Source organism: Puma concolor, chromosome B1, assembly GCF_028749965.1.
Source record: "Puma concolor isolate L17-30 chromosome B1, mPumCon1.1.hap2, whole genome shotgun sequence".
Taxonomy (NCBI): domain Eukaryota; kingdom Metazoa; phylum Chordata; class Mammalia; order Carnivora; family Felidae; genus Puma; species Puma concolor.
Window position 1 is genome coordinate 18,683,772 of NC_141670.1, and position 19,447 is coordinate 18,703,218.

General features: G+C 36.3%; 1 protein-coding gene across 2 annotated transcripts; it reads left to right on the forward strand.

Moving 5' to 3' along the window:
* Nucleotides 1–8,447: 8,447 nt before the first annotated feature.
* ZFP42 (ZFP42 zinc finger protein) lies at nucleotides 8,448–17,603 on the forward strand. Of its 2 annotated transcripts, none has more exons than XM_086703277.1 (3): nucleotides 8,448–8,647; nucleotides 10,430–10,505; nucleotides 13,146–17,603. In XM_086703277.1, the coding sequence occupies exon 3, from the start codon at nucleotides 13,243–13,245 to the stop codon at nucleotides 14,152–14,154; it is 912 nt and encodes a 303-aa protein (XP_086559403.1). In that variant the 5' UTR covers nucleotides 8,448–8,647; nucleotides 10,430–10,505; nucleotides 13,146–13,242; the 3' UTR covers nucleotides 14,155–17,603. The 2 variants fall into 2 exon arrangements, with proteins under 2 accessions (XP_086559403.1, XP_086559402.1); XM_086703276.1 differs by having other exon boundaries at nucleotides 13,149–17,603.
* Nucleotides 17,604–19,447: the final 1,844 nt, after the last annotated feature.

The following is a 19,447-nucleotide window of genomic DNA, read 5'->3' on the forward strand; positions in this document are numbered from 1 at the left end:
AAGCTGAAACCAGAATGAAGCAAAAACCAGGCAAGTGATAATCTGGGGCAGAGAATGTCAGACAGAAGACAAGTGCAAAAATCCTGTCAGTGAGCTTGGCATGGCTGTAGAAGAACAAGAAAAGAAGGTTAGGCTTGGGAGAAAAATGAGTACAGTTGACGCAGAGGGTGGTGGGTACCGGCCAGATCACTGGCTGTCTTCTAAAGAAGGAATCTGAATTTTTTTCTGAGGGAGATGGAAAGCCTTGAAGGAAGTGGCATCTCATTTACCTTTTCAAAAGATCAATGTGGTATACCTTATTCTTTCAATGGTGCCTTTTAAATTTCATAATTTCAATCTCATCCGATTTATCTTTCGTTTCTTTCTATTCAATACTTTTTTTTTAATTTTTTTTTTTTTTTTTAACGTTTATTTATTTTTGGGACAGAGAGAGACAGAGCATGAACGGGGCAGGGGCAGAGAGAGAGGGAGACACAGAATCGGAAACAGGCTCCAGGCTCTGAGCCATCAGCCCAGAGCCTGACGCGGGGCTCGAACTCACGGACCGCGAGATCGTGACCTGGCTGAAGTCGGACGCCTAACCGACTGCGCCACCCAGGCGCCCCTCTATTCAATACTTTTTGTGTGTTCACTAAGAAATCTTTCTCAACCCCAAATTTTAGAAGATGTTCTTCCATTTCCTTCTCGGAGTTGTATTATTTTACCTTTCACGATTATATCTACAATCCATAATTAAAGCTACAATCTCGGACTTCTTTTTGTGTGCAGTATGAATGAGTGGTGAAGATTCTTTTTCTTGCCACGTCGATAGCCACTGGTCTCAAAGTGTTTTTGGAAACACTAGTCTTTTCCCACTGCCACCTTTGTTATGAGTCAGTGTCCTAGTCAATTCAGGGTTCTATACCACAATACCATATGCTTCCACGTACCAGATTTATTCCTCATAGTTCTGGAGGCTGGAAGTCAAGATCATGGCATCTGTATGGCTGATTCTGGTGAGAGCCTTTTTTTCCCGAGTTGCAGACTGCCAGCCTCTCATTGTATCTTTTCAGTGATTGAAAGAGAATGAACTAGCTCTTACCTCTTCTTGTAAGGGCACCAATTCTATTCATGAGGGCTCTACCTTCATAACCTAATTACCTTTCAAATGCTCTGCCTCCCAGTGCCATCATATTGAGTGTTAGATTTCAGCCTATGAATTTGGGGAGGACACAGATCAGTCAGGTCATTCCAGGTGTACAGGTCTGTTTCTGGACTCTGCTCTGATATACTGAAAGTCTTTCCATCGTTTTAACAAACTTTATAGAAAATATTTAATGATGCAAGTTAAAAAGATGGATGTAACTAGAAACATAATTCTTACTTTGCTTATTCCTGCTGCACTCTCTTGTGGATAGGAGGGCGAAGTATAACTGGAAAACTGAGGACCTGCACTATTTATTAATATAAAGTAGATCACCTACCCAACTTATTTTAAAGCACATTTGAGATTTTTTTTTAGTTGAAAAAAAAGATATATTTAAGTTCAAAATTAAAGACAGTCTGGGGGGCACCTAGGGGGCTCAGTTGGATAAGTGTCCAACTTCAGCTCAGGTCAAGATCGTGGGTTCGAGTCCTGCATTGGGCTCTGTTCTGACAGCTCAGAGCCTGGATCCTGCTTCAGATTCTGTGTATCCCTCTCTCTCTCTCTCTCTGCCCTTCTCCAGCCCGTACTCTGTCTGTCTCTCTCTCTCTCTCTCTCAAAAATAAATAAATATTAAAAAAAAATTTTTTAAAGACTGTCTGAATCACTGATGTTCATACATTTACCCATTTTGATCTGTTTCTAATGACACATATAAACAAATTATTTAGATCTACATTTTTCAAACCTGTTAAAAGTTTGTTTGCTTATTTTGAGAGAGACAGAGAGAGAGAGGCAGAGAGAGAGAGGAAGAGACAGAATCCCAAGTAGGTTCCGGGCTGTCAGCACAGGCCTGATGCGGGGCTCAATCTCAGGAATCGTGAGATCGCGGTGGGGGGTCAAAACCAAGAGTCAGATGTTTAACTGACTGAGCCACCCAGGAGCCCTTCAAACTGTTTTGACTCTGACAAAATACTGGTAACTACTCATTAATGGGTTCCAACTCACAGTTTGAACAACATGAATTTAGATCTGAAAATTAAAAAAAAAAAAGCGCTATACATAATTGTGTACCTCACAACTAGTAATTTTATTTGTAGATATGTCATCATCTAATTTTATCACTTCAAAAATAATATAAAACAGTAACCACAATGTTCTACAGGTTTTCTATTTAAAGTATATACACCTCAAAAAGCCTGGAGGAATAATGTGTCACAATGATCTTCTCTTGCACCAATGTGTATTTTACTGGTTTTCCACTTACCACATTACAGATACAAAAGACCTGTAAAGGTATTGTTAAATGGCCGATTATGTTGTATAGAATATATCCCTAAAAGCCACGGTACTTCTACATAGAGATGGCACTGAGTTTCTAAAAGGTTTTCTGAGAGGTATCACTCTTGATTTGCATCTTGAAAGAGATATAAATTTGGAATCGGGGTTGGTGGTGAATTTCATGGGAGGAGTGGTATTAGAGACAATATCCTAAGACATACATTACATTTCTCTGGGCTGGAACTAGAATTAGATTGTGGAGCTCATGTCTGTCCATTAACCAGATCCTAAATGCAAACTAGCATCTGCAATGAATCCTAGAACAGATTTTTTTTTAAAGATTAGTGGGAAAACTGATGAAATCCAAATAAAATTTTGTTAATAGTATTGTGACAATGTTGGTTTCTTAACTGTACAAAATACACATTGGTTATGTAAGACATTAACATCAAGGGAAGCTGGGTGAAGGGATATATGAGAACTCTCCATATCATCTTTGCAATTCTTCCATAAATCCAAAAGTACCTCAAAATATACGTTTTTTCAAAGACCATGAAATCTGAGGTTGACTCCAAAAATTTTTTATGGGAAAGAATAAGGCAGGAACTAATTCAAGTTAGAGGAGGCCCTGAAAATTTTCTTCAGGTGAACCCAATTTTAATAGGTTCTTTAGTAGGAAGAGAGGTTATGTGAATAGTCCATTCTTCAGAGGAAAAAAGGATGTTATGAAACTGCCAAATAATAACATTCACAAATCATTGCCAAAGCTCAAAGAGAATATGCAGTCTGAAATATAGCTTGTAGGTCCTGCACTTAAGCCCACGGCTGAATTCTCCCAGAGAAAATGAAACATGACAATATTTGTGTGGTTACAGCTTTTGTCTAAAGAGCATAAAGACTGTTGAAATGTATGACAGTATAATGACAAGTCTCAATCTTGTCAGTGTGAAGTACCAAACAGCTTCCTCTTAGATTTAAAACAAAAAACAAAAAGCACAGAGTCCACCCTCACCTATTTCTCCCACTCCCCACTGCCACCTCTGGGCGAAGTGGGCCAAAAGGGGCAAACTTCCAGTTATAAAACAACTAAATCATAGAGATGTAACGTATAGCCTGGTGACTCTAATACTAATAATACCATAAATTGTGTATTTGAAAGTTGCTAATAAAATAATTACCAGAAGTTTTCATCACGAGAAAAAATCTAACTTTGTGGCAATGGATGTTAACTGGATTTTTATGGGGACCGTTTCACTACCCATATATGTATATAATCATGTTATACGCCTGAAACTAGTATTATGTTTATGTCAATTATATCTCATTTTTTTAAAAAAGTGCAGAGTCAAAATGTGCCTTATTATGCCCTCTTAAAAGTCATCATCTACTAAGATACCACATTCTAGGTAGAAACATCGATTATTGACTGGGTTTTGGGTTTTTTTTGTTTTTTGTTTTTTGTAGAGAAACTCTAAAAATACATTTTAAAAGCTCTTTAAACAACTGACTGAACTTGAAAAAATTAGCTTTAAACTTGATGTCAAGATAGAAAGACTTGGGGTCTAAACTTTGGCCCATAAAGGAATACCTGCACAGCTTTGAAGAAAGCATTTGTCATTACTGACTTATCCACTTCTTTATCCATAAAATGGGTAATAACAATTCATAAGGTTGCTATCAGTACCAAATAAGTATGTAAATAGGCAGTATAAATGACAGAAAATAATAAAGCAAGAAGAGACTTCTTATAAAATGATGGCATCTCTAAAACGCCATAATATAATGTGAAATGCTATATCTCAAATAATTAAGCACACTTGAGTTCTATTTTTTTTGCAGTCTTACTGAGAACTAATTGGCATACATCACTGTATAAGTTTAAGGTGTACAGCATGATGGTTTTTTGCATCATTATGAAATGACCACCACAATAGGTTCAGCTAACATCCATCTTCCCATCTAGATATAATAAAAGGAAAGAAAGGAAAAAAGGGAAGAAACTTTCTCCATGTGGTGAGAACTCTGAGGATTTACTCTCTTACCTTTCCCATATATCATAGATCAGTGTTATCTATAGTCATCATGTCATATGTCTCATCCCTAGTACTTCTTTACCTTATAAATGGAAGTTGTACCTTTTGACCACCTTCCTCCAATTTCTGTTTTCCCCCACTCTCTGCCTCTGGTAACCACAGCTGTGATCTCTTTTGCTTTTCTCTCTTTCTTTCTTTCTTTCTTTCTTTCTTTCTTTCTTTCTTTCTTTCTTCTTTTTTTAAATATTTTACACATAAGTGCTATTGTAGAGTATTTGTCTTTCTCTGACTTAGTTCACTTAACATAATGCCTTCAAGTTCCACTCATGTTGTCACAAGTATTAGGGATTCCTTTTTTTTTTTTTTTTTTTTTAATGGCTGAGTAATATTCTGTTATATTTATACACCAAAACTTTTTTTATCCATTCATCCATCTATAGACACTTAGTTATTTCCATGTCTTGACTTTTGTGAATAATATTGCTATGAACATGGAGGTACAGATATCTTTTTGAGTTAATATTTTCATATCCTTTGGATATATTTCTAGAAGTGGGATTGCGGGATCATATGGTAGTTCTATTTTTAATTTTTCAAAAAACTTCCATATTGCTTTCCTCAGTGGCTGCACCAATTTCTAATCCCACAGGGGTTCTCTTTTCCCCATGTCTACCCAGCATTTGTTATCTCTTGCCTTTTTTGATGAAGTCCATTCTAACAGGTATGACACTTGAGTTCTAATCTGAATTTAGGTGCTTAGTTTACTTACTTGCTTTTTTGGCTCCTCTGAATTATCATTTTTAAATGCAAATAAAATGATGATAATAATAATAGTAAAGATAATAATTTTATAAACTTGATTTCTAGATACTAAAATGAATAATGCATGTAAAGCATTCAGTTAGTATTAGCTAGATCAAACACAGATTGAAGCTCCAACAATGATACAACAGTTTACAAGTTTAAGGTTAATACGCATTTACATATGACATGCTTTCTGGTAACAGTCCATTCCCATTACTCTTAGGATGAAGATCTAACTTCTTACCATGGCCTACAAGGCCCAAGAGTTTAGCAATGCACATTCTCTTTTGCTGTCCCTCCTTAAATAGTTATTCCCTCTACTGTTAGAGAAGTTCTGCCTTCCAAACTGCCTTCAGATCATAGCAGTTTTCAGGGAACCTTCCCTGAACTTCCAGATTCCATCACAGCCTCCCATTATGGGCTCCCATAACACCAAATGCCTACCCTTCATGGTCCTAATAATAGCTGCATTTGACATTTACAAACCATGATTGTTCAGTTGTCTGCCTTTATTTGAGTTTTTGATATTTATTCACTATGGATTTTTGCACTAACTTTTATTTCTTAAAATACTGCATTAAAATATTAATTGTAGCCATTCGCAATGACATGGATAGAGCTAGAATGTATTACACTAAGTGAAATAAATCAATCAGAGAAAGAAAAATATCATATGATTTCACTCATATGTGGAATTTAAGAAACAAAACAGATAGATGAACATATGGGAAGGGGGTGGGGAAGGGAAGAAAGGGAAACCAACCACAAGAGACTCTTGATGACAGAGAACACACTAGGTTGATAGAGGGAGGTGGGGGGGGGGATGGGCTAGATGGGTGATGAGCACTACAGAGGGCACTTGTCCTGGTGAGCACTGGGTGTTATATGTAAGTGATGAATCACTGAATTCTCCTGAAACCAATATTGCAGTGTATGTTAATTAAAATTTAATTTAAAAAAAAGAAAAAGAAAAATTCAAAAATATAATTAAAAAATTAAAAAATATAATATCATTAATTCTAGTTACCAAATTTTTTGGCATTCCTTAAATTTTTCTGTGGGGAAACCTGTGAGTTATTTGCCTCACCCTAGTTTCCGGCCCTGCTACTTCAGCCTGCAAACTCCAGAAGGCCAGGGATCCATACCCTCAGGGCCTAGAACAGTGGCCTATCTGGGGAAAAAAATACCTTAAATATGTGTTGAGTGGATTAAAGCATACTTACAGTTTTCACAGTATTTATAGTATTTCACATTCTAAAAATACCTTAAATATGTGTTGAGTGAATTAAAGCATATTTATAGTTTTCACATTCTAAGCTTTTTAAGGAAAATATTTGTTTGTAACACAGAAATAAGTAATCAAAATAGAATTTTTAAAAACTAGCCAGGATGTTATTTGTAGAAGAATTACTATGACTAAAATTCCAGCATCCAAAAAATTACTTGTTTCCATGCACCATTCTCTTTGTACCAATTTCAAAAGGCAGCCCACTTTTGTTTCATGGTTTAATTGGTTCCCTAGCTCATTTTGGAGAACTGCCCTTGAGCGAGCTAGGTTCATATGACAACAGATGAGTGCCTTCTTTTTGGTTTACTTCTTCAGGAAAGCTGAAACAAAATAGAAGCAAAAATAATTTATGTAGAAGGTGGAGTGTGAAATGTAAATTTAGATTTTCTAAATATGTCGCCTCCAGTTTCCAGACAAAGTCACACTAACACAAACCAAGTGAACAGACAGAATCAGTGGTGAGGAAGGGATTATAAATTAACCTAGTTGATTGTATGTACTGTCTCAACTGTTAAGGGACTGATAACAAAAGGGTGTGGTCTGGTGAATTTGATGAAAGAAAGGATCTTCAACTTAGGTATGTGTGCATATCTCTCTTTCTATACATATGTATAACTATCATCATCTTTTACATATAAATTATATTTGAAATAAAAATATAAGTGATATATAATGTGTATATAACTTATATGTATATATTCAAATAAAACATGTTTATCTCTTAATATATTATCTATATATATAAATTATAGATACATGATTATATGTCACTTATTTATATTTTTATGTATGTATATAAATATGATGATACACAGAAAGACAGAGAGATACCTCTGGTGATGAGGGGGACTTTCAAAGACCAATGACATTGCCATATAAAGGCTTGGAAAGAATGGTCTATTAGAATTCTTGAAGTTATTTCTATTGAAACCTAAAAAATTAACATTTTTATCACCAAAAAAAGGGTTGGTGAAAACCAGCTCTGAAAACTTGTCTATAAAGTTTATATAGACCATAGTATGGCGCCACAGAGAACAGGAGAGAAGCAGTTTCTCACAATTTTTGCCTTCAGAAACTCACCTACAAATAATATATAACAAGGTAAGGAGCTAAGGAAGCTTTATGTAACTTCAATCTCAAACGGATGAGGATCTGGTATGACTACCAGGGGAGATGAGGGAATAATACCTAGAAAAACAGTTCACATATTTCCCCCATTGGAAATGATCTTTTACTTTCTGACCTCACAACTGATATTCATTCAAAACAAATTAAAAAAAAAATAGCGTGGAGAACTCTTCCCAGATATATATGTGAATTGTAGACAAGCTTCAAGTAAAATTTAAGAGGTTTTTAAACATTGATTTGGGTTTTTGTTTTAATGGTCTGTGTGCTTACATGAACTATTAAACTTCACTAGACCATAGCCAATGGCAAGCGTTGATTGACCGCGGCTTTCAAAGTGAGTTGTGTTACCTTTAAGGATATAAACAGTCACATTAATGCCCGAAAAAGAAAAAAAAAAGCAGTAATTCTGAGGCTGGAGATAGGTGGGGTGGGGAGTAGAGGCTGGGGGAGGGTAAGAGAGTGCAGAGCAAGGTGTGGTGTGCGTTTGGGTAAACTTTTTCTCGTAGGTAAAAACTGCTTCCACCACTGGATTTTCATTTCATTGAAAAATAACTGTATAAATATGATTATACCTAAGTTGATTTGTTCAACAGACACTGAGTGCCTCTACTACAGGCTAAAACTAGGCGACTGGAATTCAAACAGGTTTGCCCACGTGGTGAGGGACCAGGCACTGAGGTGTCCCGGGGCTGGGGGGCAGGTGTAGGCGGCCAACCCTGACCTGGGCGGAGCAAAGCCACACGATCTGCCACTCCACTGCTACCTAATGTCCTTACCGAAACAGGTTTGGTAGAGCCTTTTCTAGGAAACTCCAGCCTAAGCAATGCAGAGTTGAAATGTAGGTGTAGCCTAATTTGAATGTGTCCATCAAAAAGAGGGCGGGTATAGCAGGCGGAGCGTAAAGCAGGGAAGATTTCAGCTGCTGTTGGGGGGCGCCAGTAACAGTTTCTTCTTGGTCTTTCTTTTGGAAGGAAATATCAGAGTGCATGGGTAAGTCTTGTTTCGTGGATCTCTGCCTTTTTTTTTTCAGATATGGGGGAAGGTGTGTGGTATTGAGTTCACCACTTAGAATGTATTTTTAACGTGGGTCCTGTTCAAAAGGTTTTGAAAAACCATGGACAGGAAGGGTTTCATCATCCTAGAACCAGTGGGGACGGACCTTGGCTAGGAGACTTCTAGTGTTTAACTGCCTTGGGCCACCGGCCTCAAACTTCTAACACAGACAAAGGAGGGAAACAAATACACTTTCATGAAAATAGATGCCTGGTTGAAATTTCCTTGAAGTTGCATTTTTTAAATTTTGTTTGAAAAATTCATATATTTCACTGCAACAAATGGCTAGATATATATTAAAATATTTATATTAAAATGTTCACATTATTAAATCAAGAGAGTATAGCTGTTTTCCATTTCTTCCCTCCTCTGATTATCTCTGAAAGTGACCCTACCATCTACCAGTTACTCCAGCAAAAAACCGAACACCGCTTGGTCATTATTGTTTTCCCTGTTTGCCTTACTCCCTTTATCCAATCCTCAAGGAAGTTTAGAACGTTCTATCTCTGTTTTCCCTCTCCCGCCATTTCATCTTCACTACCAATACCAGCACTCTTTCTGGACTGCTAAATAGCCTAATGGATTTTTCTGCTTTCACCCCTGCCTCCCTAAGTCTACTCTCCACATACCTGTTTAACCTCAGCCAGAGCATGCTATTTCCTGGTTTGAAAGAAACCCTGTAATGGTTCCCATGGGTTTGTGAAAGAAATGTAAATGGCTCCCCTGGCTCACAAGATTCTGCAAGGTCCCCCACCTTATCTCAGACCACTCCGGTCTGTGCCAGCCATAGTCTGTAATAAACATGTCTTCCTTTGTCCTCCAGCATGCAAATCCCTTTGTACTCCCTGCTATAACCTGGAAAGAGCACTCTCCTCCCACCTCTTTCCACTGGCTGATACTTTTTTTTCAGGTCTCAGCCTAAGCCTAATGCCCCACCCCCCCACCTTGGATGCTGTTGCAGACATTCTTCCTTAAGATGGCCTCCCCCATTTCCTTTCCTTCTCATACTCTAGTCGCTTATACTTCATAGCATTTTACTCAACCTGAAACCATTTTGTTTACTTACATTTTTATTTTACACAATAAAAGCTCCATGAAAACCAGGAACTTTGGATCTTTTTTTACTGTTCTAGGGTGAACACCTAGAACAATGTTTGGTACTAAATATTTGTCAAATGATTGAATAAGTAACTGATGCACTCTTGGAAGCACCTTTATGCCAGTTTGAGAAATATAAAATTATATTATTGTCATACCATTAAGTATTTAATATCCAGATTCTGTCTTAACACCATGTTTACCGAGTACATTTTCCAAGTAGTTATTTCCACCAACAGAGAATGTACTTGTTATATAAACTGGATTTCCCATAATAAATTAGTAAGTTAGTATTTCAGTTTTTACATCACTCACAAGCTTGAATTTTGTGTAAGAAATGGGAGGATCTGTCAAATAAAATCTAGCTTAGAAAAGTAAGGGCTACATTTGGCTTTGATAAGTTCATAAAGAAAATACTTCTCTCTTTCAATCCCGATCTCCTAATTAGATGTCTTTTTCTAGGTAACATTTGGCATCATTGATAATCAACTTTTTGGAACCTCTACATTAAGTGTTTTGAAAGTCACAAATAATTTTTTAGTAAATTAATTTTATAGATTTGCTAAACCAGTATCACCAGTATGATTATTAATGCATATATATATGAATTCATTTCATTAGACAAATGTTCTAAGCCCTGGGACATAGGAATAAAGCAGAAGAGGACCTTGCCCTCATAGACCTTACAGTCTAATAGGTAAGACAGATCTTAAAGTAATCGGTACCAGAGACTGATCAGTGTAAAAGAGGAAGTTTTGGGAACCTAACTGAGCCTAAGAATGAAGGGAAACTTGCTTGAGGAAGTGATGTTTAAGCAGAGGTCAGAAATATGGATGAGAAATGAGCTTGTGTGAGCGTGTGTGCGCACTAATAAGGGAAGGAGGAGTGAGGGTGGGCAGGATTAAGAAGGAACAGCATACTGCTTTATTGGAGGGAGAGTTTATTATGGCTGAAAATAAAATAGGGGAGCTGAAATTAGCAAGACATAAACTGGGAGAGAAAAGCTGGAATCAAATCAAATTCCATGTATTTTAAATGGCCTCAATGGGGGAGGGGAGTTTTGTATTATCCTACTCAAACTTTAGACTGATTGCTAGTGATTCTGTCCAAAGAGGTTATATTCATTAATACAAAAAATAAAAAATCAAGAATAATTTTTAGCTAAGAGAACAAGATTTTGTTAGGCAAATTTTCCTGAATACAGTCTCCTGGTTTATTTCACCTTTTTAAAAGAAGCAATAAATAATAATACTTGTACCATTTAACATTTTATCTATCTATCTATCTATCTATATACGTATGTAGATAGATAGATAGATAGATATACACACATATATATATAGCTTGAAAATATTTTTAAATACCTGTGCTTTTCAATTGCTAAGGAAATAATGTTTTAAGTTTCTTAAACATTTGTATATATATATTACATAGAAATATATATACAAATGCTTAAGAAGAAATTCAAATCTCTTCCCTTAGCAATTTATATATATAAAACATTTACGTATTGTACATAAATAATTTATTTATAATTTATATTTAATTTTTTTAATGTTTATTTATTTTGAGAGAGGGGAGAAAGATGGAATCCAAAGCAGGCTCCAGGCTCTGAGCTGCCAGCACAGGGCCCAATACGGGGCTCGAACTCACTAGCCCTGAGATCATGACCTAAGCTGAAGTAGAATGCTTTACCTACTGAGCCACCCAGTGACCCTATAATTTATATTTTAAGTCTGTAATTTACATAAAACATTATGCACTGTATATTTATATATATAAATGTTCAAGGAGGCATTTCAAAAATCTTCCCATAGCAATTGAAAAACATGTTTTGTTTTGATGCTGTGTATTTGACAAAAGTAAATAGCATGATTCTTTTGAGGTGGTATTTTTAAATGTAGCTATTTAAAAATATTTTCAAGCTGTTAGTTTTCTGTCCATTACCTTCACATTTACTCCTTTATAAAAAGCATTTTAATTTTTGTCCTACAGCAGGACATCAGGACAATAAAATTAAGAGATCTTCTATAAGGCACACAATTGTAACATTAAGTAAAAGGCTCTTAGAATATATCATATTCATGCTCTAACTTTTATAATATTGCTTTTAGATTTTTGAATTTTTTTTAATTCATTTATTTTGAGAGAGACAGAGAAGTGAGAAGGGTGGGGAGGGGCAGAGACAGACAGAATCCCAAGCAGGCTGTCAGCATGGAGCTCATGTGGGCCCCGAACTCATGAACCATGAGATCATGACCTGAGCCAAAATCAAGAGATTTTTCTGAACTTATTGAGCCACCCAGGCACCCCACTTTTAGATTTTTAAGAAAAAGACAGAAAACTATTCAAGGCTAAACTCCGCTTGCCTTTATTTTGGCTTATACTTGTAAAAGATGGCAACGCATGGATTTCATGTGTCTTCTTTCTGAATCTCCATCTTGTGAAGAAGAAACAGAAACTACACATGGGCCAAATCCAGCCTCTGCTTGTTTTGTTGGAATGCATGCTCGTCCTTTATGTATCATCCATGGCTGCTTCCATATGACAAAATGCAGAGCTGAACAGTTATGACATAGACCATAGGGCCCACGACGCTTAAATCTAGCTCTTTATTAAATTAAAAAAAAAAAAAAATGCCACCCTTGGTCTAGAATAGTATCTGGAACATCACAGGATCCACCATATATTTAATGAATACAAAGGTAAATAACACTAGCTCACATAAACATTCAGCATTTGCTCTGTGCCATGATCTGTGCTAAGCACTTTATATGCATTATTTAATTTGAATTTCCCAACAGTGTTATATAAGAAAATAGGCACATCTTACTCCCTCAGTTGCTTCAAGTTTTTAGTCAACTGCTTCTACCTCAGGCAAGCCTGCCTGAGCTCCCTATTTAAAACTGAGAACTCCTACTTTTTACTAGCTCCCTTGCTTATTCTGTAGCACTTTACCTTTTAACGTGTGACATATAATACTTATTTTGTATATTCACGAGACTGTATACTCGTGAGGCACAGATTTTTTGTATGTCTACTTACCAATAGATCTCAACCTATGAGCAGCCTACAGTAGGGCTAGCACATAGTGAGTACCCAGTAAACATTAGGTGGTCAGTTGGAGAGGGCAGATAATTTGTGGGGACCCCCACATAAGATCTAGTTATAATCCACATCCTGTGTCACAGCTCATTCTCTTACTTTCTTGGGTTTGTCAGAGAAGAAGCAAATGCAGCCATTTCGCTATTAAAAAGTGAGTTTGAGGCCATTTTTTAAGCTCTGACAGTGGTTCTAAAGTTGGAATATAGTTTATCTAAAGGTTACTATCTCAAAGCAGGTGTTTGCTGAAGGCAGTTTACTCAGATCACTATCACCTGGAAGTGGTTGATATATCCTGGTACAAACCTTCAAGGAAGAAGCAACACGACAATATGGACCAGCAACTGAAGAAAAAGGTAAAGACTTGTGGCTGGAAAGGCTTGGGTAGAAGAGCCTTCAGTGGGGATAAACCAAAGCCATCCAAGCCACGGCCAGCCCAACAAGAACCTTTTGACATGCCATGGGCCTTAGAAGATGAAGGTGTATTCTTTGAAAGTAGCCACCTAGTTGTTGGAGAAGATTCCTTCTCTGATTGTTACATAGAATGCATAATAAGAGGTGAGTTTTCTGAACCCATCCTGGAAGAAGACTCACTGAAGTCCCCTAACTACCAGGAAGAAGAATCAGAACAAGAGCTTTCTCAACAGGTTCTTACTGCAAGCTCGCTTCTGGGGAAATCCTTGAAATGTGTGCAAAAAGGGGCAAAACAAGAACTTTCTCAGCAGACTGGAGAGAATTCACAGCTTGAGTATTCAGAGTATGAGACAGGCAAGAAGCTTTCTCCTGGAGGAATACCCAGCACTGATGTATCAGATCCTAAACAGTTTGCAGAATTTGCTAGAAAGAAGCCCACAAAAAATAAGGAATATGATGCTCCAGAAAGAATTGTTTGTCCTCACAGTGGATGCACAAAAAAGTTAAAGAATAGAGCTTCCCTGAGAAGGCATCTCCTCGTTCATGCTCCCCGAGATCATGTATGTGCAGAATGTGGGAAAGCATTCAATGAGAGTGCAAAACTAAAAAGACATTTTCTGGTTCATACTGGAGAGAGGCCATTTCGGTGTACTTTTGAAGGGTGCGGAAAACGTTTTTCCCTGGACTATAATTTGCGTACCCACGTACGTATCCATACTGGGGAGAAACGTTTTGTGTGTCCCTTTGAAAGCTGTCACAAGAGGTTTGTCCAGTCAAATAACCTGAAAGTTCATATGTTAACTCATGCAAAGACCAACAAAAATCCGTGAAAGAGAAGATAGAAAATAATCCTTAAACAAGATGAGCATATTAACAAAATAGTGATTTGGGGACATATGTACCTTATTACTATCTCCCAAAAAGAACTTTTTCAAGCAATTACAACCCTACATGGTATATATTTTTTTAATGTTACTACAATGCTCCTAAAACTTATGGTATCATTTTAGAACATTTTAGAGCATTTGCTAAATGCTCAATTTCCAACAGTGTATTTCTAATGGGAAGACCAGTAATTAATTTACTTCAAAAGCATAATCCTTAATACATTATGAATTGGATTGCTAGATTTTCACAGGCTATAAGTACGAAATTAACTTTTTAAAGTGTGTAGTTGCGAATTGTTTAGCTTTTGCCTTTTAGGAATAAACTTCATGCTACGTGTGATAATCATAGAGAATGAAAATTTTGCTGTAGATTGTCAATAAGTAAATGAGTAGTTAAACATTTTTAAAAGATAAATATTTTTTAATCCTTTTTTATCATTGTATGAAACTATACTGAAATCATGTAGTTAGATTTGAATAGTTATTTGGTAGTATCAATTCATTTGAGTCCATTTTAGGTATTTTAAAAGGAAATAAAACTCCAGAGATGTTAAATCTGGATTAAAAAAAAAATCAGAGAAGTGTGCCTTGAAAAGAGATACCAGGGGCGCCTGAGTGGCTCAGCTGGTTAAGCGTTTGACTTCGGCTCAGGTTACAATCTCAGGGCTCATGAGTTTGAGCCCCATGTCAGGCTCTGTGCTGACAGCTCAGAGCCTGGAGCCTGCTTGAGATTCTATGTCTCTCTCCTTTTCTGCCCCTCCCCTGCTCGTGCTCTGTCTCTGTCTCAAAAATAAATAAACATCAAAAAATTAAAAAAAGAAAAGCAATACCATTTATTTGTCTTAGAAATTAACTAAACATTGCAAAGGTTAATATTTAAGTATTGGTGAGGGGTGAGGAGAAAGCTACCCTTCTACATGGTTGGTTAAGATATAAATTGTCACAGCTATTTTGGAGGGTTTTTTTGCAAGTGTGCTTTATAAGTTTTCTAGGGCTGCTATAACAGTACTACCAAATGAGTGACTTAAATAGCAGAAATCACAGTTCTGGAGGCTAGAAATCCAAAATCAAGGTGTTGAAAGGATTAGTTCCTTCTCAGTATATGAAGGAAGGATCTGTACCTGGCTTCGCTTCTTGGCTTTTAGAGATGGCTGTCTTCACGTTTATGTGGTTGTTTTCCTTTACATCCATATCTCTTCCCTCTGCATGTCCATGTCCAGATTTCCTCTTACAAAGATAACACTCATTGGACTAGAACCCATCCTAATATGCTCATTTTAACTTGACTACCTCCATGAGGACCCCATCTCTAAAAAAGGCCATATTCTGGGACACTGGGGTTAGGATTTTGAACAAATTTTTGGCAGCACGCAGTGCAAACCGTAATGTGCATTCCCTCAGATTCTGGAATTGTATTCTACAGAAATATCTGCACTAATGTGCAAAGATATTTGTTCAAGGATGTTAAGCAAAGTATATTGATTATAATTTCTATCTTAGATGTCCATTAAAAGGGAACAGGTTGCATAAATCATGATACCTCTATTCAGCAGAACGTGTGCAGATATCCTTAAAGGAACTCTGACTGTAAAAGAAAGGAAATAGGGCCACAGCCAGAGGAAAGCCACAGAGTAGGAGGAGGTTTGTTGTTTTTAATAGATGGGACAGAATCTGGGGTAATTCATATGCTATGGAAGAAAATTCAGAGAAACTGGTTAAATATTCTGGATAAAGGGAGACATTGTGTTGTCCAGAGGCAGCTGGTGAAAATAAAACTATAGTTTCAACATAAGGATTAACTGAATCCCTAACGGGAATAATATGATGGGCAGAACAAAATGCAGGTATCAAACTTGGAATGTATCTCCCTTCCCTACATTAATAATTATAAGTATTCAGATATAGTTAGGATACTACCTTTGAGGTTAAGATTTAAGACCCCATTGTTGGTAATGGTAGGTAATATGTACCATAAATTTAACAGCTTTTCAGGGGAAAAAAAGAAAAGGAAAGTAGATCAACTTTAAGATTAATTTTGATTTGAAAAATGCCAGAACATAAAATCACATGATACCAAAACAATTAAAGAAAAAATGAAGGACTTATATTTTGGCCTCAGAAGGAGCAAATAGTTACTACGTAATATTGTGGAAACTTTAACTTTTTACTTATAATGTATCTGGTATGGCATTTATACCATCATTTCTATAGGAATGTGGGTCCTGAGTTTCTAAGTCAAAAGGAACACTGGATACATAATCCATTTATAAATTTGGAATTTCCTCTAAATCAAACACCTGAGTATAGAATTTGGGATGGGAATTTAGTACTTGATTTGACGAAGATGATGGAGCATTTTGTCTTGTTTTTGCTTTAATATTAATGTGTTTGATTTGTTCCTCTATGGATTTCTACCTCAGAGCTGAATTAGGATGTAGTATCTCCAAAGGGTAAGTAAAAGGCAGGATTAAATAGAGAGCAGTCAAGACTAGACAAAAAAAAAAAAAAAAAAGTCAATGGCAGGGTTTAGGGAGCAAGCTCTTAAGACCTGGGACTCAAAGCATCAAGAGGGATCAAGATTGACTTTCCCTTTGTAGAGGCTGGTCTCCTTCTGTAGATTACTCTTTCTGGAGGTAAAGCATCCAAAGCTCAGTATTTACAACATAAAGCTTAAATGTACAAGAAATACCAATTTGAGAATGGGTTTATGTATCTGGATTTCAAGGCTTAACTTCTGACTTGGGAATAGGATGCTCCTTGACTAGCCTCCTAGCTGTTCATTGTGTTTTCCAAAGAAGATCCCTAAAACTGCTAAGAATGTAAGAGGAAGAAGGCAAGTGGATGAAAAAGGAACAGAAAAGGAAATTAGCTAATGAGGATATGTTATCTAAAATCTTAATAATGTTAATGTTTTGGAAAAGATATGTACAGATACTTTTCTATATTAGTATTCTAAGAAGAATGAACATAAGATGTGTGAACACATATCCAGAGAAAACTGAAAAAGGAAATCAATCTATCTAGATTTTCAGATGTCTCCAGGCACTAACATGGTATTTGGATTCATGGCTCATATCCTTTGTGTGTGTGTGTGTGTGTGCACGCACATGTGTATGTGGCCAAACATTAATAGTCAGAAGGTAACACCAGAGAAATGGCTTTCCACAAAAAAATCAAAATCCTAAGGCACTTTTCTTGGTATCTCTAACACATAGGTCATAGTTGGCACTTAATAAATTATGGAATGAGTAAATGTGTAAAAATACAGCTTGATATGCTTTTTTAAAAAGTTATTATACAGTTCTCAAAATCATACATAATTCAAAAACAGGTAATCACTTGTTTTTACATAAAAACTCCTGGTTACTATGAAATAAAGGTGAACAACTTCACTAGATTAGTATTTGCTCATTGAAAGAAACATAATATTTATTAGCCATGCATATATCAACTCTTACTCCCAAAAGGTAATCACCACTGTTAAAAAAGAGCTTTAAAAATGGCTATATTTGATCATTTTTAGTAATAGTGATAATTATCTTAAATCTCATCTTATTTTCCTGTCTTTGTCTAAAAGAGACAGGAGACTGAGGGTCTGTTCATCTCCTAACATCTTAGATAATGAAGCACTAACCTACATTGAGAATTCTATCTACCAATACTATGATTAATTAAAAATGTGTTAAGACACTTACATTCCTACTTTAGTTTCTTTTATTCCTGGTAGGTACACAGATCTCTCAAACAGTCATATTTGATTTATTTCATCATCGCTACAGCATATATTGGACACAGAATTTCTATTCTATCTAAAAAATTTTATACAAAAGCAGATTTGTCAGATTCTTTTCTGTGGAATATGCATGTGCAGAAATCCATGTGTGCTTATGTTTTAATTACCTAATGCACTAGCTATGAATAAATTGCATGATTACATCCTACATTGGACACAGAACAGTGCAAGATATATTAAAAAGCCATTATATTTGCAACTCTGAGCAAGAGACTATAATTAAAAGGCAATTGGATGAAATTAGCTTAGAGAGTACAAGAGTTTAAGTAGGATTTGGTAAATGAACATTAATGGTTAACATGTGGTTTTTATTGTCTTTCGCTTCTTCTCTCTGTGACCCCAGGGTTGAATTTCTTAGATGTCAGTGGACCAAACATCTGAAAACACCTGTACAAAGCTATGCTTTACCATGTGGCTAAAGTTATATCCATAAAAGAAGCCAACATAACTTTTGTGACTTTAGTAAATCAAAGGTATTAGGTAAGCTAGAATGATACCCTGGGTATTAATAAACTATTTTTAATGCTCCTAAGATCTCGGGTATGTGTCATAAAAGCGTAGTTCACACTTCCTGCAACTCAAAATGTGGTCATAAAATACACATGTACAAGTCAAAGAAGGAATAAAACTTTAAAGAATTTTGATTATCGTGACATTAAATATAAAAAAGTTGTTAAAAGTTATACACAGTATGTGTAATGCCACTTCACCTTTATCTGAGACTACCAATACATCTGCAAACTACGGAAGACTCAGAATGGTACTGATATTTTCACGTGTGGGAGAAGAGGTGGAATCTTTGTGTTTACTTTTCTCTTCCTCCCAGGGAAAGTTGGGGAGTCTATTTCCCTTCCCTTTGTGTTTCCGCTGGTCAGTGAATGCACAGTAAGGTGTAAATGATGCTGTAACAGCTATGCCAGTTCCAGGGCTAGGTTTTAAAAGGCCTGGTAGCTATGGCCCTGCTCTCTTATAAACTAACTGCCATTTAAGAGGTATAGCTACCCTAAGACCACCATCCTGGGCAAAATCCAAGCCACATGCACAGGCCTATAGGATAAAAAATGGAGAGAAAAAGGCCAAGGAGGAGTGAGGTGCCAGACATATCAGGGAAGAAGCCATCTTGCAAGGTCAGCCAGCCCGTCCCCCCAAGTGATGCCAAATGAACTGCAGGCACACTGTGTGGGTGGTCCCTTCCCAACTTCCCGACCTACAAGATGATGAACTAAATAAGATGGTTATTTACATGGTGACTATAGCTGAGGACACTACTATATAATTGAAATTTGCTAAGAGTAGAACTTAAGAGTTATCACTATATGTATATATATGAAAAGAACATTATATGTGAAGTGATGGCTATATTAACTAATGATGAGAGGATTCCTTTAACAACCTATATGTATATAAAATCACAATACACACTTTAAATATCTTAAGTTTTAT